The sequence below is a fragment of the Gallinula chloropus genome (genome assembly GCF_964237585.1).
Source record: "Gallinula chloropus genome assembly, chromosome: 1".
Classification (NCBI taxonomy): Eukaryota; Metazoa; Chordata; class Aves; order Gruiformes; family Rallidae; genus Gallinula; species Gallinula chloropus.
Window position 1 is genome coordinate 108,306,984 of NC_140085.1, and position 15,253 is coordinate 108,322,236.

The 15,253-nt window shown below is 38.5% G+C and overlaps 1 protein-coding gene across 1 annotated transcript in view; it reads right to left on the bottom strand.

Moving 5' to 3' along the window:
• The window catches only part of TMPRSS15 (transmembrane serine protease 15), a gene marked incomplete at both ends in the record, with an annotated part of 58,521 nt that extends 55,554 nt beyond the window's left edge, over positions 1 to 2,967 (bottom strand). The window contains one exon of the mRNA XM_084279154.1: positions 2,823 to 2,967. Within this exon, the coding sequence (XP_084135280.1) occupies positions 2,823 to 2,967 (145 nt within the window). The remainder of the gene's footprint in view (positions 1 to 2,822) is intronic.
• Between the last annotated feature and the right edge of the window lie 12,286 nt (positions 2,968 to 15,253).

A 15,253-nucleotide genomic window follows, 5' to 3' on the forward strand; every position in this document is an offset into this window, starting at 1 on the left:
TACAATATATTTCAGCTTTCTGTTTTGCTTTGTAATCAGAGATGTTTTGCCTAGTGCTGATTTTAAAAGTGATACACATTTTTCAAAGTTTATAACAGGTACAACTGTGAACATAGTTTCATGAATACATGAGAAGAATGATAGCAAATTATGAATTTTTTGCATGTTCTGGATTAAAAGTATTAAGAATTACTACTCCACACTTTCTATATTTAATGCTGTACACTTTTTATATAAATACACACTGGTTTTGACCTAACCTTTCTTATCAACATAGCATGAAATGCTGGCAGGATTAATGAAGAAACTGGATAACTGGTCCTTACTGCAAATTTAATCTTCATTTTTAATGGTACAGCACATGAAATATGCATGAAGCAATTCATTATACATTAAAAATATTTCCTCACTGTGTAAAATACTGGAAATTTTCAGATAAGACCTGAATTAATGTGGCTGATTGATAGAAAACACCTTTTGCTTAACAGTTACTGTACTGATGGTATTTTTAGGTTGTGTTTGAAGACATTAACATATAAAAAAAATAATACAAAAGTGGATAGCAGATAAATAACATAAACAGCTTTTGATGGAAAACTAAGCCTGGTGGCACTGATTTGCTCTATCAACCAGTAACCGTAGACCAGTTTTGCTTCTTGAAAGCCTTTTATCTCTATAACAATTGCAAATTTATTTTAACAAATGTTTCTAAATAGCAAAGGCCTTTATATGGTTATATATGTCAGTAGGGAAAACAGATTTAAAAATCTGTAATGAAAAGCAATAGCAACTAAAGGAATAAACAACTATTCTGAACAAACAAGTTTTTTTAAAAGTATGCCTTAGAGCTGGTTTAGTCTGCATTTGCTTCAGTATGAAATAGTATGAACTTTTAGTTAATGAAGGCACAAAAAACTTCAATGAAGCAGAATCGGTTTTGCAGCTTCAAAAATCACGATAATGAAAAAATGTGTTTCTTGAATTTTTTTCCTAACTGGTTTCCTTCACCCCATCCCAAAAAGTCTCTTTGCTATTAGCTGCAAGGGCTCCATAGACCTAAATACATTACCTTACAACAAAGAATCTAGATCACAGGAGGGTTGAGATTGCAAGAGAGCTCTGGAGGTTATCTGGCCCAACCCCTCTGTTCAAGGAGGGCCATCTACATCCAGTTGGCCAGGGCAATCTCCAGGCAGCTTTTGAATATCTCAAAGGATGGAGACTCCACAATCTCAGTCCTTCACTGGACTCTCTCCAGTAACTCCATATGTCTCATGTAGTGGGGAGCCCAGAACTGGACACAGTACTCCAGGTGTGACCTCACTAGGGCACAGTTAACATAAATCCACAAGATATCTGTACTAAAATTTCAGTTACGTTTGAAAATCATCTTATGTCCATTTTTAAATTTAGCTTACTTTGAGTATCAAAAGCTTGATTCTATCACATTCTGAGCATTATCTAAATATTAAGAGTGACTTTACATAGGACTAGGGGCTGACTGATGCAGGATGTCTCTCACACTGATGGATTACTCCCATAAATAAATGGGCCTGTGTGAACTGCATTTAGGCCAGTGTAAACTGCACCACAATCAACAAGGCGAAGTACAAGGCTTTGCACATGGGTCAGCACAATCCCAAGCAGCACTACAGGTTGCATGGGGAATGGATTGAGAGCAGCCCTGAGGAGAAGGACTGGGGTTATTTATTGAGTTAAAATTCAACAAGAGCTGGCATTGTGAGCTCACAGCTTAGAAAGCCAAACCTTATCTGGGTACTGTCAAAAGAATTGTCACTAGGTGGTCAAAGGAGTTGATTTTGCCCCTTCACTCTGGTAAGATCCCACCTGGATTACGGCATCCAGCTCTTGGGTCCCAACTGTAAGAATGATATGGAGCTATTGGAGTGAGTCTTGAGGAGAGCAACAAGTATGATCAGAGAGCTGGAGCACTTCTATGAACATCTGGGCTTGTTCAGCCTGGAAAGAGAAGGCTCCAGAGAAACCTTACTGCAACTTAAAGGGAACCTAAGGGAAAAATGGAGAAGGACTCCTTATCAGGGAGTGTAGTGATAGGACAAGGGGTAATGGGTTTTAACTAAAAGAGGGTAGATTTAGATTAGAGATTAGGGAAAAACTCTTCAATGTGAGAGTGGCAAAGCACTGGGACAGGTTGCCCAGCAAAGCTGGAGGTGTTTTGTCCCTGGTGGTGTTTCAAGACCAGGTTGGATGGGGCTTTGGGCAACCTGGTCTAGTGAAGGGTGTCCCTGCCCATGGCGGTGGGGGTTGGATCTTTGAGGTCCCCTCCAACCCAAACGATTCTGTGATTCTATGATTATATAAAGTGGGTTGTTTTAAATATAAAAATGAAAGAATTCCAAGAGATGTAGAACACCTAAAGTTCCTTACAGAGTTCAGTAGATTATCAATGTCTTTCTGACTCCAAACTCATACATGGACAAAAATGATAAAAAAATCACAATTTGCTATATTACCTTCTCTAGTTGATAAATACAATTGAATAACCAAAACTTTGTAGCTTAGATTACATTACAGGGACCTCACCAAAAGTCTAAAATATGAAAATTGTTTTTTATAGCTTCAGGACATGCCACAAGTGCTTGTATTTTTACCTATTTTGTTCACATGAATTTCCACAGGAGAAGGAAAACGTAACCCTCTCCCCTCAGAATGCACACCCTCCCCTCCCACCATTAAAAGCATGGCATGAAATATGACATATAATTACAATGACAATACCACTGGCTTCAAAGTCTGAAAATCTACTGAAGAACTGAAAATGCTAAAGGTTTTCTACTTACCTTGATGTGACTCCTGGGATGATAACCATGAAAGTACAATTAGTCCAACAGAAACACACACAAGAACTACAAACAGAGAAGCAAACAAAATTTCATAGTAACTAAGAGGAACATATTTCTCATCAGATGATTTTTTTAGCTTCATTTCTGTCTTGAAAGCTTGTGTGAATTAAAGACCGACACAACCTGGAAAGGAGTCTGGTAATCCAAATGAACAGATATTTATAGGAAACGCTTGTAAATTGATTACACCATAAAACTTCATTATCATAGGTTTTTACAACATTCCTGAGCAGTCATATTCACGCACAAGATATACAAATAAGAAGAAATCTCTTCATATAAGAAACAGTTAAGATTATGTCTCAAATAAATAAGTGAACCCACAGAAATGTAAAGCTGATCACTAGATTTGCATTGGTTTTTGTTATTCTGCTTCAAAAGTTTATTTAAAAGTAATTTTATATATATAGAATGTAGTGGCAAATGTGGTGTTTATAACTGGGCCATAGTTCAGCAATATGTTTGGCACTGAACAGTAGTTCAGCAGTACAAATCTAATCTATGTAAGGTGTGGTTCCTTCACCACATATCTGGAGAACTGACCAGAGATATTATGAAATGTATACTTTTTAATATTTTATTGCCCTTGATAAAGTTAAAGAATTGTGGATGGCCAGTGCTTCATCCATAATAAAGCAAGACTAAATTAAACAAACAATGAGTTGTACAGCCCAAACATTTTTGTTACAAATTTAATCTGTAAAAATTTGAGTAAACCACCTCCAGAAGAGTGCCATCAAACTGATTTTATGTTTTGTGTCCTTTAAGCTACAGTTTTTGACTGGAATAGAGGTCCTAAATCCAGATTTATAGTATGGTATTCTCATCTCTCCTTATGGAACTGGAGAGTCTGAACACACCAGCTGTATCCCTGCCTGTAAAATGTAAGGGAAACCTGTTTGAGTCAATATTTGGAAGAAAGAGGGTTTAACTACCTATAAATTAACAGAAATTGATTAAGAAATTAGAAAGGCTTGAAATAAGACTCTTGGATGACATAACAGTTCTCTTCCTGGTCTTTGAGAACTTTGAGAAAACATCTGTAACACAACTGATCAGATTTAAAGCACTCTAAAACATAATCATAGTCTTGACCTGACACTAATAACTTAGATTTAGTGTATTACCCTAACCCAATGAAAGAAATTCAGTAATATTTCCTATTATTAGAAATAATTATTTTCTTAAAAAAAGTTTTTACAACAAAATTCAGGACAGCTTAATCATATTGCCTTCACAGAGCAAGAGCAAACTCAGTCTTTATCCTGCAAACAGATGAGATCTTTCAGTCATCATGCTAGATGAATTAGACTAAGAACTGCTTTCGTATATATTGTGTATGACACACACACATATATGAATATAAATGTGTGCTTATGTACTTATGAACATATAAGAAAAGATTAAATCTGTGCTGATGAAAACTTCGCTGAACTGTGACATAGTGTTATCTCTAACTATTTGTGATTACTCAGCAAGAATTTTAATACTCATTACAAGGGATTTAATTTTCTATACTTTTCTGAACATTCACTCTGTCACAGAAGTTCAGAATACCTCTAAATACCTATTTTTTCTCAGTTATACTTCTTTGTTACGTTACTCCACATCCAACAGAATTGCATAAATACATGACTGTTGTACTGTGTGTGGATGCCCATCGTCTGTGAGGGGCTGCAGAGGCCTCTGGGAGGTGCAGCCAGAGCTGCCCTGTGCCAGACACATCTGGTTCCAGCCGGCTCCAACCCACCCAGTGCAGAGCAGGGCTGAGCCCCGCAGACACCATGGTGGCACCTCAGGGAAAGCCTGGCTAAGAAAGGGCAAAGCACTGCCAGACAGCCAGGGCTGAGGGGAAAAGGGTGAGAAATGGCCCTGTGAGCCCTAAGGGGATGAGGGAGACTCCAGGAGGTGCTCCAGACACCACAGCAGGGCTCTCTTGCAGCCCCTAGAGAGACCACAGTGGTGTAGGTGGATATTTTGTGAAGGAACTACCACCTGTAGACACTCCTTGCTGGAGCAGGTTCATCCTGAAGGACTGCAGCACATGGGAAGGATGCCCACTGAAGCAAGGGAAGAATGTGAGGAGGAAGGAGTGACGGAGAGGAGCTGCCATGAATTAACAAGTCCTCAGTCCCTGTCCCCCTGCACCGTGTGTGGATGGCAATAAATTAAATTATTTTTCCGAGTATGAGTCTGGTTTCGCCTGTGATGATAACTGGTGAGTAATCTCCCTGTCTTTAGTCACAAGCTTTTCTTTCCTATTTTCTTCCTCTGTCCTCTTGAGGAGAGGGAGTGAGGAAGCAGCTGAGTGGGCATCTGGCAGGCAGCTAAGGTTAATTCACTGCACTTCCATGCTGCATGAAACACTACTTGTTTATTCCTGTCAATTCCTAATCAGACATCTTCTATCACAAAACTAAGGAGTTTTGTGTAGATGGACTTTGGATTTCTCTTTCGTATTTTGTATACGTATTTGTATATCAACTAGTAAGAGATAAACACATCACCCAAAGTTCTCACTGCATTCTAAATTCTGAATTTATGCCCTAACGGTGAAGTGATTAATCAGAGGAGCTAGTAAAGGTTGTGGGCATTTACACTGTGGTTCTTTTACTAGCACCTTATATGTGATAGTGAAGTTGTGTGTGTGCTCATACACATTGATTACATGCTGACGTAACTTAGTAGTCTCCAATTGGAGTTGTGACTCCTACAGATGAACTCACTTGTTAAACAACGGGAGCTGGCAACAAGGTCATGGTAGCTGTAAATAACAGGCAAGCCCTGAATGCTGAGCTGAGAGTAATTAAGAGTAAGCTCTTTCATGAATTTGTTTATAACACACAGTGCAGTCTGTATTACTATGAGGTGGTTAAAAAAGAATATAAAACCTTATAATTTCACATATCAATTTATAAATCTTCAAATTGAGGGGAGCAGACTTAAACATTGTGCCAATGCTAGTTTACCATTAGTCTTGAATTATAAAAGCAGAGCAGTTTATGCTGGAAGGACCCTGTGAAAGCCATCTGGCCCAACCTCCTGCTCAAGGCAGGGCAAATTGAAATTAGATAAGGCTGTTCAGGGCCATGTCTAGGCAAGATCTGAAAACCTCCAAGGTAGAGGACTCCACAACCACATTGGAAAAAACACCTGTGCAAGCACTGCCTACCTGAACAGTGATTTTTTTTTTCCTTATGTCTTATTGGATGTTCAGTTTCTGCAATTTGTGTTTATTGCCTTTTGGGCTTTCGCTATGCAAAAGAGTCTGGCTCTGTTTTCGCTGTAATCATACTTTAGGTAGCTGACGGCAGCACTTAGACACTCCTACCAGCTTTTCAGCTCCAAGCCAGTACTGGTACATAGGGTTATTCCCTCACACATTTAGGACTTTGCACTTGTTGAATTTGGTTGAACTTTATAAGGTTTCTGTCAGGCTGTTTCTATGTCTCTTAATGAAAAGTACATTCAGTAACTGCACGCTTTCCGCTAGCCATTGACTTCACTTGCTTCTACTCTTTTATTTCTCATTTAAATACTTGTCTTCCTGTTTTCAGTCTGCAGACTTAGCTGTATTTCTTTTTCTTTTAATTATAATTCTGAAGTTTATATTTCACTTTCATTTCCTCTACAGACTGATAGGACTCTTCAAAGTCATATTTTGTTGGTTTCTTACATGACTAAACTGGTGAAATGTGATCCATTCAGGAAAAGAGTGAGCATTAACCAATGGTACTACCAAATTAGAGAGAATATCCATCTACTGCAAATTATGAGTATTTACAGGTCATAAACAGGCTGCAGCACAGAAATTATTCACTGGAGAAAATAATACAAAATTTGTATTATTGTCTAAGCTCTAGTTTTGTGATGATGCTTGTGAACTGTATAACAAAACAATTACACCATGACTTAAAAATATTTTAAAAGGTACAAAGGTAAGTACTCTATTAATGTGTTCAAAACCAGATAACCAAGTATTTAAATATTACTTAAGTATTGGTAATTGATAATTTTGAAAAATTATTACTACAGTTATACTAGTGAAATTTGAGATCAAGTAATTTTTAAAGAAGTAGGACATTGCTGTAGTAGAAGCCCAATGGATTCACAATTTAGTTCATTTATATTGCACCCACATCTGCAGCTCCACATGTTTTATTGGGCTGCCTTTATTTTCTTGTTCAATCAATTTCCATCCAACACAGGGTGAAAGAACTGCTGACACAGAAAGGAGGGGATGTTGTGTCCAGATAATCCCTCTAATACCCAGTCTATCACAAACATACCTAAAGCCTGATATTCCATTTATAGCTAGCTATATGTGGGAAAATGTTTTGGTTACCCACACAGACTTGCCCTCCCCTCTCAAAATGAAATCAAAATGAGCTTTTTTATTGGAGCTGTTTCCAGGTATCTTAAGTGATTTGTCCCTTTTGCTATGCAGACTTCCACAGAGGAAGGTAGAAAACCAAATCAGTGGATCTGCAGTGAAAGTGCAGAAACAGACTATGAGCTTGCTTCTTACTATTGCATCATAAAGAGAAATTTAAAAGGGAGCTCATATGGTAGCACAACTTCCCAGTAATTCTCTATTTAAAATATTCAAATCCTATGTAATGATTACCTTTTACTCTTCCAACTGCATTTATCAAAAATGAGGAAGATGTGTGGTAGTGATCAGCCAGCTGTGAAATGTTATATGGAATGAAAAACATGGACCTCATTTACTAAGCAAGTTATCAGAATTTTTAGTAGTAAAAATACGCTTCTTTGTATAATCCCTTATTTAATATTGCTTGACTAAGACTGGCATAATATACATCACTGATGTGCTATTTTATCTTTAAACATCTTCTCATGTATATTTGACCCAACAATAAATAGTTTGGCAGAGGACTCATGTCTTAGCGGAGGTCTAAATCATCTTTGTATACACCTTATTTTCACTCCTTTCCAGGATAATCCAACTTGGAGGACTTGCCGAATCCTCAGTTTTCTAGGATAGTATTCCTTATCCAGAGGTTATTTGACAAGATCAAAAAATTTTAAAAGTGTATACAGTATTAAAGATGTAAGTAATAAGTGGGGATTTTTTTTTAATTGGATTAGAGATGATGCAAAAACTATGCTGTAGAACATAAAAATGTTCAATACATTTGGAGAGACCTCTATTTTAGCCATTAAAGGTATGAAGGAACAATGTCTCCATTCCACCTACCACAGTCATTCAGTTAATTAAAAAAAAAAAACCAACCAACTCCCTCCAAAATCAAACCAAAAAACCAACCTGGTTTCAGGGTCATGTAACATATATAACTGCACGGAGGCCAAGGTAATGTAGGTCTCCATTAGGCTAGGGTATGTTGAAAGTGGGAAGATAGAGAACAGAACTGAACACTGATACCCGCTTTCAGTCCTTAAATATCCCTCAAATTTGGGTTCTAAATATACTTTGAAATAACAGTTGTTAAAAACGCTGAGTTGATATCTGATAGATCAAATTGTATTGGAAGATCTGCTTGTAGGAAGATTTGCTCGTGGAATCACCTGGAAGGGCATTTGCTCTAAGGAACTACCCCAAGAACTTTAACATACACACCTGACAAGAAATCAGTTTCCCAGCAGTGATCACTAAGCAGATAGGACATGTAATGTACTAAATACAGTAAAGCATAACTGAATGCAGTTAAGTAACTGATACATTTACTTTATATGGAAGACCATAATAAAACTCTGACAAAGGGTTCTGAGGAGTTTTAGATTCCTATCGTATAAGCTAATATCTATGCTGTTTTGTATGGTCACAATTTAATTAAATTCTGACTTCCAATAAGCCTATAACAAAAAGTTAAAAAAAACTCCCAAGTCAACATAAAACCCCCCATGGATTTTATACAACCCTTGAAGAGGTTTCAGAAATATGAATTACAATTAACTGTTCAATGAAATGATCCAAATGGATTGCTGGAAACCAATCTATCTCCATGTTAAATGATCCATATCAGGAAAGTAATTAAAAATGCACTTGTGTCATTAGCAGTTGTAATTCTTCAGACTGGCATGGTGGGAAAAAAATTCTACAGAAAGCAAAAGTGGAATATATTACCTTGCCCATAGTTTGAAGGAAGACTTTTTAATTTTTTTTAAAAGACCACCACAAAAAAAACTACATTCACACCCCTCCCCCCCCCTCCCCCCCCCAAAGACTTGTGGTAAATGGAGCTAAATCCAGCTGGAGGCCAGTCATGAGTGGTGTTCCCCAGGGCTCAATCCTGGGTCCAGTCCTCTTCAGTGTCTTTAGGAATGACCTGGATGAAGGGATTGACTGTTCCCTCAGTAAGTTTGAGGACAACAATAAGCTGGGAGGATGTGTGGATTTGCTTGAGGGTAGGGAGGCTCTTCAAAGGGATCTGAACAGGCTGGCTGGATGGGCTGAGGCCAACGGGATGAGGTTCAACAAGGCCAAGTGCAGAGTCCTGTACTTGGGACATAACAACCCCATGCAGCACTATAGGCTTGGGGAAGAGTGGCTGGAAAGCTGCCTGGTGGAGAAGGACCTGGGGGTGTTGTTTGACAGCAGACTTAATATGAGCCAGCAGTGTGCCCGGGCGGCCACGGAGGCCAATGGCATCCTGCCTTGTATCAAAAACAGCATGACCAGCAGGGCCAGCGAAGTGATTGTGCCCCTGTACTTGGCATTGGTGAGGCTGCACCTCAAGTGCTGTGTTCAGTTTTGGGCCCCTCACTACAAGAAAGACATTCAGGTCCTGGAGTGTGTTCAAAGACAATAAGGCTGGTGAAGAGGATGGAGAGCAAACCTTACAAGGAGTGGCTAAGGGAACTGGGACTATTTATCCTGGGGAAGAAGAGGCTGAGGGAAGACCTTATCACCACCTACAATTGCCTGAAAGGAGGTTGTAGAGAAATGGGTGTTGGTCTCTTCACCCAAGTGACAGGTGATAGAACAAGGGGGAATGACCTCAAGCTGTGCCAGGCCAGGTTCAGATTAGACAGTAGGACAAAGTTCTTCACTGAGGGTTGTTTGGTATCGGAATAGGCTAACCAGGGAGGTAGTTAAGTCACCATCCCTGGCTATATTTAAAAGGCAGGTAGATGAAGTGCTCAGGTGTATGGTTTAGTAGAGGAAAGGTATGGTTGGACTCGATGATCTCAAAGGTCTTTTCCAACCTGTTCAATTCTGTGATTCTGTGAAGACTTTCACCTAACTTAAAAATTTAATGGTGAGGGGAAGAATTTTCTTCTGGAGACAGTCAGTAACTCTAAGACTAAAGTAATATCATAGAAAATTTAAATGAATGTCTAATTTTTAGGTAGTTAAAATCAGGTGAGCTGAGTGTAACATATTGCCTTCCATTCAGGGAATAAACTACTTAGTCATTATTGAATCAACCAGCTTTTTGTTTGTGCTATATACACATGCTTCCCACATATTCCCCTTTAATATTAGGAGAAAAAAAAGAGTAGATCATAGAAGCGAAGTGAAGATAATAGCAATCAGTAAAAATAAAACACGAGTCAGTGGAGGCTGGTGACAGAAGAAAAGAGAAAATAGCATGAACCACCTGAATAATGAAGACAGCATGCCAATGCAAAGTTCTCTGTGACAAGTCAATAGACAAGGCAGGAACAGATACAGCACACATGGGAAAGAATCAGAGTCTTAACTCGACTGATAACACTGAATGGCAAAATAAGCAGGTAAAAAGACAAAGGTCAGGAGGAAGTAGCAGTATTATTGCTGTTCTGATTGAATTAGTGTAAAAGCCGGAGTGGAGCAGTAGATAAAAACAGTGGTAACTTCAGTACAGTGTAAATTCATAGACAGTATTAAGGAACTATAGAGACATTACTGTGTATACAGATTTGTGCCTTATAGGCCAATAGGGAGGCCTTGAAAAGAAAACAAAAATGTCAGGGAAATGTTTCTCCTCCATTGTCCTTAGCTTTTTGTCACAATGACAGAATAAATGAAAACTGCTTTTCTATACCAAAATGCAGGTTTTTGTCGGTATGTATTTATTTCTAAATAAGGAATAGAAAATTCATATAAAATGTTTCCCTGTCAAGGGCCACAAAACACAGAAAAGAAAAAAGTTATTCAACAGAGGCTTAAATAAGGACTAGTCTAACATCTTTCCATCCAATCTAAACCATTTCATGATATCTGTAACATTTGCAATGAATGGGGAGAAATACTGGTTTTAAATATTCAACAACAGCCATTGAAATGCATCCTCACCCTTTTTTCTAGTTTCCAGCAATCTTTCCCAAGGTTGCCGGTGCTAGACAGCAAACTGATTTTGAGTGTGTGTGAGAAAATAATATGAGAAATGGGAAATTTCATGTTTAAATGCTGACTTAGGATCTTGGAAGTTGCTAAGTAATACTATCCCCTGTTCTGCAGATCAGCTAACGTAAGGTACTTACAAGATCATTAAGATTTAGCTATAAAGAATGTTAATAGTGCCTCTCTCTCAGAAATGTAAATGCTTTAAAAGTCCCAGTCTCAAGGTCATCTTGCTCAGTCTCTGTTTTTTAAGGCAAAAAAAGAGATCTCTTTTATTATAACTCTGGAAAACCCTAACCATGAATGTCCATAGCAGAAAGAGTAAGGAGGGCCAAAGAAGAAATAATTATTTCTAACCTGTATAACCAATACTACAAAGACAAAGATAATTGGCCCATAAGCCTGTGAAGTGATTTGGGAAATCCGTAGGTGAAATCCAATCTGGTTTTATGAAACATTTGTACTCCTGTGTACCGATATTATGGATTTGGCAGCACTCTTAATTGATTGAGATTCTGGAAAGCACACCATAAGGAACTCAAGTATCTCCATCATTATGCCATTTGTTATCACCTCATAGGGGTTATTTCTGGCTGGCCACATCAGCTAAAGCAAAGGGAAAAGAGAGGTCAGACAATTTAAAGGAGAAAATTGGGAGAAGTAAATCTGAAAAGCCTTGGAGTTCACTCGTATAAAAAGTACACAAAATGAGGAAAAAACTGAGGCCAAAGATGATGTAGAAAAGTGCTGATGAACATTTACCTAGTGCTCAGTGTGTCAGATATAAACATAAGCTCGGTCTCTTTAAATACACATTAGAAAGCATTTTGACAGCCTGACACTTTTTGATGTTAAAAATACTCTGCACATAATTCCAAAAGAAGTTGGCTTCCATCTTGCTCTTTTCCTTTTAGAATTTTTGGTAAAACTTTTACTAGAAACTGGGCCTGACTTGTAGAGGAAGAATTGCATCAGTGCAGAAACTTTTGAAAAATTATGTGTTTGTTTTGGGGACAAGGAATGATAAGTAAACTTCTACTTCATCTTTCAAGATCCCTCCAGCAAAGTAATACAGAAGAGAAGTTAGATCATTAAATGGTTTGATGACTCTATTTTCTTGTTCTCTGTACTTGACCTGCAAGATAACTACTGAAGTAAATTTATATTCTTTTAAACACATACGGAAAAGCATCCAGGTTAGACCTCCGTTTAGCTTATTGCACCAAATTAACTTTTCACATTGGACATTTGACAAGGTGAGGGAGAAATAAAATAAAGAATGTACAATGCATTTCTTATTTTTTTCATGATAATTATTTTAACAGTACCTGACATAAGAGAATGATGAGGAAAATGCTCTTGGGTTTTGAAAATGAGGTCAACTAAGCATGTAATTACTTTCTCAAAGGTTCATATAATTGGACTTGTCTATTTGAACAGGAGTTCAAATTTTGGTCATTGTGTTCATATTGTTCCTCATTACCCACTCTGAGCACTACAGATATAATACTATCTCCAAACAATATAAATGCTCCCAAGATGATGAATGGTAAAAAGCTTTGTAACTTTATGTTTTTAAAATACTAGGTGACTTTATTTTAATATCTATCCAAAATGCGAAAAAAAAACCCAACCCTGATACCAAATAGAACATATGAAATATTAAAAATTATATTTTATTTTTTCTATGAAAAGCTTTCAGCCTCAAATGGTTTTCATTTAAAAATCAGAAATGCCACTCAAAACCAAATGAAAACTGGAGAACTGAGACATGGGACTGCTCTGCATGAAAGGATTTACATACAAATCTAAATCAATTCTCACAGGTTTGGTACATTTGGAGGAAAATAAAAAAAAAGAAAAACAGTTCTTTTAAGTTAGTCTGAAACATGGCAAAAAGTTAAAAAATATTAGAAACTGATCAAATGACAACACTGCCAAAAATCAGGCCTTAAAAAATTCCATTTACATGAGAACACTATTTCAGATTTCATAAAATATTTTTTCCCTAATGGGACAGATAGGACAGGGAACGGCAAGGGGATGCTTCCATATATTCTACAAGAAGGCATTTCAGCATTTTAGCTTGTATTTATCTAACAGATATTTATCAGCTAATAGATATGTCAGTTATTTCAATAGAAATGTCAGAACTTAGCCATCACTGCATTTTACTGACTTTGCATAAGCAACCCATTTTAAATTGATTTACCATTAAAATTTTGTTTTATTAAGTACTAGCCCTGCAAATGGATTTGAAATTTCTGATCTTTTTCATTTACACATAGAAGTGATAAAAGACTACAGACATGGAACCAAGCTGGCAATTGTGTTCATAAAAAAAGAATCCAATTCCTTCTCTCATACCTCTGCCAATTATTAAAACTTTAAATGGAAAATTTAATTTTCCATCGCAAAATAGTCGTCTTTAACTTAAAGCTTGGAGATTAGGTTGCTTTGTACATACCCCCTAACGTATCATTGTTAGTGTAAAACCATATCACAATGTTTTCCTGTTGCTACCAACTGAAAAAAAAAATCTGTATATATCTATTATCTTGGGGACTGTCACAGTTTTGCATGGCAGGTTCTGGTGGAGAAGGGGATCTTCAGGGGTGGCTTCTGCAAGCAGCAGCCAGAAGCTCTCTGCAAGCCCCACAGAGCAAATACCAGCTGGGCTCAAGGCCAGACCCACCACTGATCAAGGCTGAGCCCATCAGTGATGGTCCCAGCGCCTCTGGGAATCACATTTAGGAGAAAAAAACCCAAGCAGCCACTTTTTGCGACCGGACAAAGGAGTGAGAAGATGTAATGAGCTGTGCAGGCACCAACGTCAGGGATGGCAGGGGAGGAGGCGCCCCAGGTGCTGGAGAGAAAGATGCCCCTGCAGCCCAAGAAGAAACCCATGGTGGAGCGGGTGTCCCCCTGCAGCCCATGGAAAAGGCTGAGACCCCACCTGCAGCCTGTGGAGAGGCCCCATCCTGGAGCAGGTGGAAACATATGGAAGATGCTGTGGCCCCCATGGGGGCAAGCTGCTGGCAGAACCTACAGACCACTGAGGGAGAGGCCCACGCTGGAGCAGGTAGTATGGGGGGGCTTCTGACTCTGTGGGGGACCAGGCTGGAGCAGTCTGGGCCTGACAAATTGTACCCCATAGATGTGAGTCACGTTGGGGCAGCAGAAGCCCCGTCAGAAACACAAGGACTTGTGTTGGAGAAGTTTGTGGAGGACTGTGTCCTGTGGGTGGGACCCCCCAGTGCAGCAGGGGAAGGGGGTGAGGAATATTTCCACACACCCCCACCCCTGCCATGCTATCCCAAGGAGGGAGAAAGAAGAGAAATCATGACTAAAGGGAAGTCTGCTAAGAAGGGAGGGGTGGGGGGAGGGGCTTTAATATCTGCTCGCACTTTTCATTACCTGACTGGTGTCACTGGGTGTGCAGTGCAGTGTCATCAATTAGAGAGTTTTCTTTCCTTTCTTCTGTGTTGAGTCTGTTGTGCTCATGACACTGATTGCGGAATGATCTCTCCCTGTCCTTATCTCGACTCCTGAGCCTCTCGATATGTATTTTCTCTCCCTTCCAGCTGAAAAGGGGAGTGAGTGATAGAGCAGCTTTGATGGGCATCTGACCCCCAGCCAGGGTCAAACCACCACAGGACACCAACCTCCAAGACTCCGCTCTGGAGTAATAAGGACCGATAGATCTAACAGGTTTTCAGTGATTTAAGGTGACAGTAATGCAGATGTAATCTGCAGAATCTCTAAATGCTGAATTAGCAGAGTCATGCATCTTTTATACCAAATGGAAATTAGTGTTGATATCAACCCTAGTTTCTTTCTATTTTTCCAGGAAGTAACAAAGAATAATAATGATAGATGGCTCCTTCTAAAAGAAAAGACATGAAAAATAAATTTAGTTTGTTTAAATTAATTTGATTAGTTTTTTATTTCTTAAAATATTTTCCTGCCATTTATTTAATATCTGACTTTATTCAACAAGCTTTCAATTTCATTAGGGGGCACTAATGTCCTGCTTGTCCCAGTATACATTTTACCC